General features: G+C 62.0%; 1 protein-coding gene across 1 annotated transcript in view; it reads left to right on the forward strand.

Annotated features, from left to right (window-relative positions):
- The window catches only part of RUFY4 (RUN and FYVE domain containing 4), a 28796-nt gene extending 19187 nt beyond the window's left edge, over positions 1 to 9609 (forward strand). Inside the window, exons 9-12 of the mRNA XM_030580479.1 lie at positions 200 to 306; positions 1710 to 1856; positions 5139 to 5270; positions 5677 to 9609. Coding sequence (XP_030436339.1) covers positions 200 to 306; positions 1710 to 1856; positions 5139 to 5270; positions 5677 to 5779 — 489 coding nt within the window. The 3' untranslated portion in view covers positions 5780 to 9609. The remainder of the gene's footprint in view (positions 1 to 199; positions 307 to 1709; positions 1857 to 5138; positions 5271 to 5676) is intronic.
- Positions 9610 to 10500: the final 891 nt, after the last annotated feature.

The raw sequence follows: 10500 nt of genomic DNA on the forward strand, positions 1-10500 counted from the left end.
ATCGTGGGTGTTGTAGTTCAGGCGTCTCATTCACCTGTTTACCTCTATGGCCTAGGCTCCCTGGTCAGACTACATCTCCCATGATGCACCAGTGTCACCCCATGTGGGGTGGGCTGTCACGCGGCTGGGATGCATCACGGGAAATGTAGTCCAGTTGGGGAGCCCAGGCTGGCCTCACATTAGTGCTTTACCCCGCTAGCACCTGACCACGCACCTGGAGAAGGCGATGGGGGAGGCCCAGCAGAAAGAGCAGCTGGTAAAGGCCAAGGAGGAGGAAGCAAAGCACCTGGTGGAGCAGCTGGGCAGGTAGGAGACTCAGCCAGCCCGGCCAGTGCCCTGTGTACCCTGCGCTGCCTGGGGTGGAAGCGCCTGTGCCCTCGGGATCCCTTACAACGCGCAGCTGCTGCCCCAGCCAGCGGGCCTGATTCCCACCTCGCTCCCCCAGCAGGGAACGTCAGGCGAGATGCCACTAAGGCCAGCAGCACCGGGGGGAAGTGATCCGAACCGGGTCTAACGAGAGGCTCACAGAGAGCCAGGACAGTGAACCAGCTGGGCTCCGGGCAGCCCAGATACCGTGGTGATGGGCACCTTAGAAATGCTGGCACCCAGATTCCAACGTACCCTTGGGGCAGGCTCACCGACACAGCAGCCAGTTGGAAGAGAGCCCAAGAGCTGACTGACTGACACACCCGCCAATCAGATGATGCACAGCCGCCAATGGGCCAAGCTGCATAGGGTGCATCAGCCAATCGGACTGTACACGGTGCTTAGAGGAGAATTGCTCATAGGGAAGGAGGTGCCTTGTGCCTTGGGGGTCTTTACAAATTGGGGTTCTTAGAGGATCTGGTTGTTCTTCCATAGGAGCTTAAGCCAGGGCGAGTTTCCGCCTCCCCTTTTTAGATGCAGGACTTCTAGGAAGACTCAGAGATGCTGGTCAGCTCCTCAGCTGATGGCAATCAACCGAGTGCCCCTGGGTTTCCACCAGCTGTGAATCTGGCCCGCAGATCTGGGGCTTTCTTGGAAGGCATGGCCAGGCTGAGTCCATAGCCCTGACAGCTTCCCCCCAGACGCCCATCTTAACCGAAATCCAGAGAGCTCCAAATGCTCCCAATAAACATCCTTCCCCTCTGCTGCTCAGGGCTCGCAGGATCCTTCTAGATCCACAGATGGCCAGAGAGTGTACTGAGCTGGAGATGACCCAGTGTTAAAAACCAAACTGGATGTAAAACCCCAACGAGAAGCAATAAAGAGCATAAACCCTCTGTCTTTCCCCCATGGTTCCACCCCTGGCCTCTGTGCCAGGGGAAATCATCCTTTCCCAGCCAGCCTCAAATACAGACCTGTGCAAAGCTGCCCCCCCAGCGGGATCGTCTCTGGGTTTCCTGCCCGCCCTGGCGAGACGCTGGCCCTGCTTTGCGGCGTTCATTTGGCCCCAGAAATATTGGTGGCGTTTTCTACAGGGGAGCTTCAGCTGGCCGCCTGGCTCTGGCTGAGATGGCTCAGGCCCGTCCACATACAACGTGGGGCTGACCCCCTTCGGGGCATCACTGCCGGAGCTGGGTGCCCTTGCAGTCCAGAGTGGCACCCTGTCCGGCCGTTCCCTGTCCTGGCGACAGACCCCAGCGGTGGATCCCGGCGTCTCCTCTCCAGCACCCCGCAGCTAATGCTTGCCAGGGCTCAGCCATCTCAGGGCTTGTCCTTCTGCCCAGGGCCCGGCAGGACGGGGAGCAGTTCAGGCTGGCGCTGGAGAGAGCACAGAGAGAAGCCAAGGAGCGAGAGAAGGAACACCGAGGGCAGCTGGCTGAGCAGCAGGAGCTCGTCCGGGAGGTGAAGGGCCGGCTGCTGGAACTGCTCCGGTGAGCGGGCTGGGAGGCGAGGAACGAGGGGAGATTTCGGGGGGACATAGACATAGTCTGGCCTCTATATTTGGGGGAGTAGCTCCAGTCAGACCAACAGATTGCACGTCATGTGGGTGGCAAACTCCATGCTTGCCAGAGGCTTGCAGATTGGGGGAGGGCAATGCCCCCCCTTGCACTCCTAAACTATGCCCATGAAGTGGGAGCCAGGGTCGGGGAGAGGAGATGCAGCCTCCATGCTCCATCACTTGGAAACCTGAGTCTGCAGCCCCCTGCAATCCCAGCCCTGAGCCCCCAAACACACAGCTCTGCCAGTGCCCCTCACTCCCGACCTGCAGTCCCCTGCGATCCCAGCCCTCAGCCTCCCAAACACACAGCTCTGCCGGTGCCCCTCATTCCCGACCCGCAGCCCCCTGTGATCCCAGCCCTGAGCCCCCCAAACACACAGCTCTGCCGGTGCCCCTCATTCCCGACCGGCAGCCCCCTGTGATCCCAGCCCTCAGCCCCCCAAACACACAGCTCTGCCGGTGCCCCTCATTCCCGACTGGCAGCCCCCTGTGATCCCAGCCCTCAGCCCCCCAAACACACAGCTCTGCCGATGCCCCTCAATCCCAACCCGCAGCCCCCTGCGATCCCAGCCCCAACCCCCTCAAACACACAGCTCTGCCGGTGCCCCTCAATCCCGACCTGCAGCCCCCTGCTGTCTAAGCCCTGAGCCCCCCAAACACACAGCTCGGCTGGTGCCCCTCAATCCCGACCCGCAGCTCCCTGCGATCCCAGCCCTGAGCCCCCCAAACACACAGCTCGGCTGGTGCCCCTCAATCCTGACCCGCAGCCCCCTGCGTTCCCAGCCCTGAGCCCCCCAAACACACAGCTCTGCCGGTGCCCCTCAGTCCCAACCTGCAGCCCCCTGCTATCTAAGCCCTGAGCCCCCCAAACACACAGCTCGGCTGGTGCCCCTCAATCCCGACCCGCAGCCCCCTGTGATCCCAGCCCCAAGCCCCCCAAACACACAGCTCTGCTGGTGCCCCTCACTCCCGACCCGCAGCCCCCTGTGATCCCAGCCCCGAGCCCCCCAAACACACAGCTCGGCTGGTGCCCCTCAATCCCGACCCGCAGCCCCCTGCGTTCCCAGCCCTGAGCCTCCCAAACACACAGCTCTGCCGGTGCCCCTCACTCCCGACCCGCAGCCCCCTGCGATCGCAGCCCCAAGCCCCCCAAACACACAGCTCTGCCGGAGCCCCTCACTCCCGACCCGCAGCCCCCTGCGATCCCAGCCCCGAGCCCCCCAAACACACAGCTCTGCTGGTGCCCCTCACTCCCGACCCGCAGCCCCCTGCGATCCCAGCCCCGAGCCCCCCAAACACACAGCTCGGCTGGTGCCCCTCAATCCCGACCCGCAGCCCCCTGTGATCCCAGCCCCAAGCCCCCCAAACACACAGCTCGGCTGGTGCCCCTCACTCCCGACCCGCAGCCCCCTGCGATCCCAGCCCCGGGTCTCTCTTTTGGAGATTCTGTGAGGTGCACAAATGGGGAGCTAGGCTAACACCGAGCTCATTCTCGCTGGGCAGCAGGTGGCGCTAGCAGCCAGCAGGGCCACACCTGGGCCCCAGCCCCACCTGGCTCGTCTTCCAGCCCAGGCTTCAGAGCTGCCTTTTCAAAGAGCTTCGAGCCTCCAGCTGCAGCTAACGGTGCTGAGCCCTGGGGCTAAGCCGGACCCAGAGCCCTGCAAATGCGCAGCCCATCGGCTCAGAGCCTTGGCTCGCCGGTGAGGTTTGTGCAACCCTAGAGGAACTAAGGATGGTTCCAGTTTTCATGAGAACAGCCACAGTGGGTCAGACCGGAGGTCTCTCCAGCCCAGTGTCCCGTCCTCTGACAGTGCCCAGTGCCGGGTGCCCCAGTGGGAGTGAACAGAACAGGGAATCACCAAGTGATCCATCCCCTGTCGCCCACTCCCAGCTTCTGGCAAACAGAGACTAGGGACACCATCCCTGCCCAGCCTGGCTAAAAGCCATTGATGGACCTGTCCTCCAGGAAGTTCTCTCATTCTTTTTTGAACCCCGGTATGCTTTAGGCCTTCACAGCATCCCCTGGCAGGGAGTTCCACAGGTTGGCTGTGCGTTGCGTGAAGAAATACTTCCTTTTGTTTGTTTTCAACCTGTTAAAACCTGTTAATTTCATCAGGGGACCCCTAGTTCAGGTGTTACGGGAAGGGGTAAATAACACTTCCCTCCTCACTTGCTCCACACCAGTCGTGATTTTATAGACCTCTGTCATATCCCCCCGAGTCGTCTCTTTTCCAAGCTGAACAGTTCCAGAGTTTTTAATCGCTCTTCCATCCCCCTAATCGTTTTTGTTGCTCTTCTCTGACCTTTTCCCACTTCCAGTCTATCTTTCTTGAGATCCAGCGACCAGAACTACGCAGTATTCAAGGTGTGGGCCTACCAGAGATTTATACAGAGGCACTGTGATATTTTCTGTCTTATTATCTGTCCCTTTCCGAGTGGTTCCTAACATTGTTCACTTTTTTGACGGCCGCTGCATGTGGGGTGGATGTTTTCAGAGAACTGTCCACAGTGACTCCCAGATCTCTCTCTTGAGCGGTAGCGGCTAATTTAGCCCCCATCATTGGGTATGGATAGCTGGGATTATTTTTGCCAACGTGCACAACCTTGTCATGTTGTCAGGTAGCCAAGTGTCGCCCTGATTGTCAGTCCAGAGGGGGCAAGAATTGCATGGGAGCCAGTGCATGGGGTCATTGCACTCGCAAACCAGCTATCGCATCGGCCATTTGTGTGTGGTCGCTGTGACTCTGCATGCAGCTGGGGCCATTGTGTAACACACCCCCAAGTGTGTGTGTGTAACGGCTTCCCCATGGAGAGGGTGACAGCCTGCCGCAGCGGCCACCACATGCCTGGATTCCTTAGCTCAAACGGTGGACGTTTGGGGGGAGGGAGGCAGAGGGCCAGTCTGCTGCTGGGGGGGGTCACTGAGGGAGCTGGCTCGGGCAGGGGATGGGCAGGTCACACACACACTCCTATGATGGGTGAGGGAGCTGCAGAGGCTGCCCCGCTCACACCTGGCAGCTGGGGGGCGACGCGGCACCGTGAGACCTCCGAGGGTGGCCCTGGGGCTCGGCAGGGCTGGGACTTTAGTAAGGATGGTTTGGGGGCTGGCAGGGGGAGCCCGTCCCCTGGGATGGGGCCGGGGGGTAGCAGTGAGGGCTGGAGTCGAATGGTAACATCACAGGAAGGGAATGATGGACCCCTCCCCTCACCCCAGGGAGAAGGACGCCTTGTGGCAGAAGACGGAGGGCATCGACTGCCGGGCCCCCAGCGTGGTGCCCCAGGACCTCAGCCTGTGCGCCCGCTGCAGCCAGGACTTCGGGTTTCTCTCCCGCAGGTACCAGTGCAGGTGAGGGGCCATGGCCACAAGAAGTGGGGGGCAGTTGGGTGGGGGGAGAGGTCAATGGGAACGGAACGCGTGCCAAGTCATCTGGCCATGGGAGCCTGTTGTTATTACCCTTCTCCCCTGCCTAGCCGTGCCCCGTGGCATTATGGGGCTCCCCCACTCAGTCCTGCCCAGCACCGTTTGGGGGTTCCCTGGTCCCCCTGCTCAGCTCTCCCCTGCCTTGCAGCATTATGGGGGCCCCCCTGGTCCTCCCTCCCAGGCACAGGAAATTGATGAAAGCGAGAGATGGGATCTGTTCTCTGGGTGTGGGGAGGGGCTCCTGGGGTGAGGGTGGGCGCAGCGGGTGTGGGAGGGCGGGTGCCGGTGGTGACTGACGCGGGCCGCGTCACCTGCCTGGCTCTCTCTGCAGGCTGTGCCAGGGCACCGTCTGCCAGGCCTGCTCGGTGGAGAGCGGCAGGAAGGAGCGCTGCTGTCTGCTCTGCTGGCAGAAGAGGAATTTCAAGGGCACCTGAGCAGGGCCCGCGTCCTGTGCACCCTGCCTCCAGCTGGGGAGACCGTTCCTGTGGGACCGGAGTGTCTGTAACCCTTCCCGTGCCCCCGCGCTGGCGGCGGGGCCGCGGCTAGAACCTGTTGGGTTGGGCCCTCACTCGGCCCTGCAGAAGCTTCCCCACGGCCTGTCCCGGGGAGACCATTCCGGTGCAGAGACCCGGCCAAGTCCAGGCCCTTCAGCCCTGGGGGCGCCTTAAAATGAATGGCAGTCGTGTGTGTGTTAGCCCCCTCTAGTGACTGGCCCACATAGAGGATAACAGCCTACTACTGCTAACGGAGTTGTTCAAGCAGCACAGGGCTGTGCTGCGATGCTGAAGGTCCCGGGTTCAGAGCCTGCTGAGGACCCACGTAGCGGCTCCGTCCACAAACTCTTGGCTTGAGCAGAGCTGTTAGCGAAGGTCCCTGATCTGTGACGAAAGGAGACCAGGCCCCACAGCAGCTCTGATGTGCAGTTACACTCAGCAAAGCCGGCCTCTGCGTGTTGTCTCGCGTCGCTTCCAGTCCAGGTTCTCTCCGTTTCCCAGGAAAGCTGCTGCTGGCCTAACAGCCACTCCTGGAACCCCAGGCCGGCTGTGCACCTTTGGCACCCTGGAGACTGGGTCTGCCCCAGGTCCTGTGCCCCTATGGGAAGGGTCTTCCGGCTCCCCCAGTGCCAGAGATGCTGCAGCTGGAACTGCGGGGGACAGCTCCCTCCCGCAGAGCAGGGCTGACGGGCACAGGCCGGAGACGTTCAGTTCTGCTGAAGGAGGTGGCAGGGCTGGCTCTGATGTGCCGGGACTCGGAGGGGGCTGATTCAGCACCAAGGTGCTGTTTCGACCTAGTCACGTCTAGCACTGAAGACCGTGGAGTGCAGGGGCCTGTCTCCCCCGGATCCAAAGCCCCTCGACATCCCCGGCTTTGGCTCACGTGGCCACAGGGGTGATAACAGCCTGCTACTTCCTCGCAGCTGAGGGAGCGCATCCTTTAGCTCCGGGGGCAGTGGCTTGTGCTGTCCGGGGGTCGATCCCTGCGGGCACCGCAGGGCTCAGTGCCAGCGAGGGGGAGAGGCTGGCCTCTGAGGAGGGGCGGAGGCACGGCGAGGTGCTCCACCGGTTAAACCGAGAGACGCTGGTCTGGGGCGAGGGCTGAAGGCACCGGGTGCTGCCCCCAGTGGGTTGAAGGCGCCGGGTGGCAGCCCCTCGGCATGACGCACGGGAGGGGGCAGGGGAGATGCCTCTTTGCCAACCACCCCAGCGAGGTTTCCTGGCCTGATTGCAGCGAATTGCGACGAGGTTGGTTGGGCAAGAGGGTTCCCAGCCACCGTTACAGACCGGCCCTCCCCCTGCCCGCGGGGACTGCGCCGGCTCCGGTCCCAGAGGGGGTTGGGAAGGCTCGGACAGCCTCTTAGCCTGTTTGAAGAGGCTGTCCCCCCGTCCAATCCCAGAAACCCCAGCAGCAGGGCATCCTCTGAGCAAACCCTACGCCCCGGCACCTGATCGCACCAGTGGGCATCCAGAGCTGGGCTTCCTGAGCTCCAGGGCACAATGTACCAGGATCCTACCCTAAGGAGCATCATTGGATGGGACCCTTCCATCTCCGTGCTGGTCTGCCAATGGGGCCCTGCCAGGGGATCGATGCCGCGTCGGGACCCTGCCATCCCCCTGCCAGGGCGCCCGGGAGGTTCTGGGATTGTCCCAAGAGCCCAAGGGAGTTGGGTTGCAGACTCTCTAGGATCCCATGGGAGTCGGGCACCTGCGCCTCGAGGCTCCGTTTGGCAAACCCAGCCTGCATGTTCGCAGCTGGAAGCCGGCCTGTTGGACGCGGCTGTGGCTTCCTGCGGGCCTAGGAGCGCCAGACAAAGTCACCGGCTGGGGTGGGGGGTTCTCCCGGGTGGGTGCCAGCCAGGGCCAGCTCCAACCCTGCCACCTCAGGAGCCCCCGCCCCGCCAGGAACAGGGTGGCATGAAGCTCGCTCTTCCGGCTCTGTCCCCATGAAGGGCGGAGGACGATCCCCGCAGGAGTAATAACCTGAACCCCCGGGGGCACCCCTGCTACGTACCCATCATTCCCCTAACTCCACCAACACCCCCGGCATGCGCCCCTCACCTGTCCTGTGCCCAGCTACCCCACGGTGGGAGGGGGGAGCTGCTGCCCCTTGAACCTTGGGCTCTGTAGCTTGGGGGGGGGCTTCGCAAAGGGTCCCTGATTTCCCCTGCGCTGGTAGCCCTGGGGCCAGCTGCCCTGCTCCTTCCCCGGTCTAGCAGCAGCAGAGAGCGGGGCAATGTGGCGTTACAGCAGATCCGTTCGACCCAGGGGCCCCAGCGCAGGGGCCTGGCCCGTCTCCCCCGAATGGTTCAGTGCCCGTCCCAGGAGGGCCGGATGGGCAGCTTGCTGGGGCCCGCGGGCAGCGCCTGAGCGCAAGGCGACACAGAGGGAGCACGCTATACAGGACACGCTGGAGCGCGATGCTATGAGCACGTCCAACCCTCTCTCTCTGCCCAGCTCCTTCCTCGGCCGCTGCACCCCGGCCTGTGCTGCCCACCCCAGCCTCGCCCCAGCCCTGACTCAGAAGCCCAGCCACTGTGGGGGTCCCTGAGCCTGAGTGCACCCCCGCCCCCCCCCCGGCTCCTGGCCTGGGGGTTGCTCAAGCCTCCGCCAGGAAGAGCTGCGGCCCCAGTTCCTGCTTCGCAGCATTGTGTAAGGGGGCCCTGTTCCTGACCGATTGCTCAAGGCCTTGGCCCAAGGGTTTCTCCTGCAGCGTGGGGCGGACACCTGGCCCCTCGCCGTGCCACCAGGTGGGCAGCCCGGGGACCGCTGTGGCCAGTCACAAATCACCATTCCCCACCTGGGCACCCGCTTGCACAGAGCTGGGATTGGGGAAAGGGGGCTGGCTCCCATCTGCATGGCCAGGACTCAGCCCTGATTGCCACGGGCTTGTCCTCTGAACCCTGGACAGCTGGGTGAGCCCAGGAGGTGCCCGGGTCCGTGCCCTATCAATGGACCTCCCCTAGAGGTGGCTATTTCGTCTTTCCTCAGCCCCTCCGGAAATCCAGTGCAGGGGCAGAAGGAAAGGACAGAGGCTGTCAGGGAGGTTGCCTGGAGCTTGCCTATACTAGCCATCCCGTGGTAGCCACCATCTGGGTTAGCCGAGGCAGGACATGGCTCTGTGAGAGGCTTGTGCAGAGACAGCCGGGGGGGGCTCCATTCCCTTCCCCACTGGTGCGAACTGGCAGCCGCTCCCAGCCCATCCCTGCTGTCGACTGGAAGGGAGAGGAGAATCAAGATATTAATTTCCTCTGGGTCATCTCTGCTGCCTGGCGCCATTCCTGGCCTATTCCGCCCTGAGGGCAAATGAATCCACAGCCCCTTTGGACAGCCACAATCTGCTGTCTTGAGCTCCCTTGGCACTGCCATCCTGAGATAGCCTCATGGCCAATGTAACCCATTATCCTGCCCCCCACCACACTGGGTCAGAGCAACGGTCCAGCTGTGCCAGTATCCAATGGCTGCCACATGGGAACAGACAGGTGGTCCAAAGAAGGGCCAAATTCTGCTCTCCATGGGAGTTACTCGAGCTTTTCACAGGACACTAACGGGCACTGACGTCAGCAGGGGGGACCCTTGGTAAGAATTAAGACCTGACATTAAGGGGCTCAAGAAAAACCCCTCTCCTCCCCCCCAGAATGCTGTAGGTGCCGAGTGTCTCCCCAGAAGCCATAGCAGGTTCTCTGTTATAGAGAGTAGAGCAGGGGTTCTCAAACTGGGGGTCACAAGGTTATTATAGGGGGTGTTGTGAGCTGTCAGCCTTCACCCCAAACCCCACTTTGCCTCCAGCATTTGGAATGGTGTTAAATGGATTAAAGTGTTTTTAATTTAAAAGGGGGGACTCACACGCATGAAAGGTGTCACCAGTACAAAGATTTGAAGACCCCTGGAGCAGTGGAATGCTACTGGCTTGTTCTTAGTCTCATCTGTTGCCTTCCAGTCAGGGTGAGCACCGGCCAGCTGTTCCCACCCCCATCCATTCGCCCTGACCGCATACAGCCCTCCCTGACCTTCCAGCCTGTCACCCGCCCGGCGCTCTGTGCCATTTCCAAGGTCACATGTAATCCCCCTGAAGGATAGCACGGGGGCACAAAGGCATCCTGGCATGAATAAATTATGGAAATGCAATATGGTTGCAGAGGGTGTGGCTGGGTGAAGTGGTCCTTCCTGGCCCTGCTCTCGCTGGCCTGTCTCTGTTCTGTGAGTGTGTAGCCAGGCTGTCGCTAGCCGTCGGCTCGGCTGCGTTGGGAGGGTGACGCCAGAGGAGAGGAGTCTCTCAGAGGCACAGGATGTGCTGCCTCGGCCAGGGACTCTTGGGTAATGGCTGCGTCACCACCCTGGAAATGACACGCTTCTGAAATCACTCTCACACTGGCGTTCTGCTCTAGCGCTTTGCACAACTGCCCTGAAATGCAGCCACCTCTGGGGCGGAGGGCAACAGCCACCACGCAGCGGTGAGGAGAGGGAACGTGACGTCTCGCACAGAATGTGCCCTGGGAACTTCAGCATCCACACAGAGCAAACAGGGAAGTACCCAGGGCCAGCGCCTCAGCTAGGGCAAATGGGCGCAGCTCCACGGGCACGAGCCACCTGAGCCCAGCGGAATATCTGGCACCCCTCGGGGTGGGACTGGAACCGATGGCTCCCAGGAGGCCGGCTAG

This window comes from Gopherus evgoodei, chromosome 11, assembly GCF_007399415.2.
Source record: "Gopherus evgoodei ecotype Sinaloan lineage chromosome 11, rGopEvg1_v1.p, whole genome shotgun sequence".
NCBI classification, from domain to species: domain Eukaryota; kingdom Metazoa; phylum Chordata; order Testudines; family Testudinidae; genus Gopherus; species Gopherus evgoodei.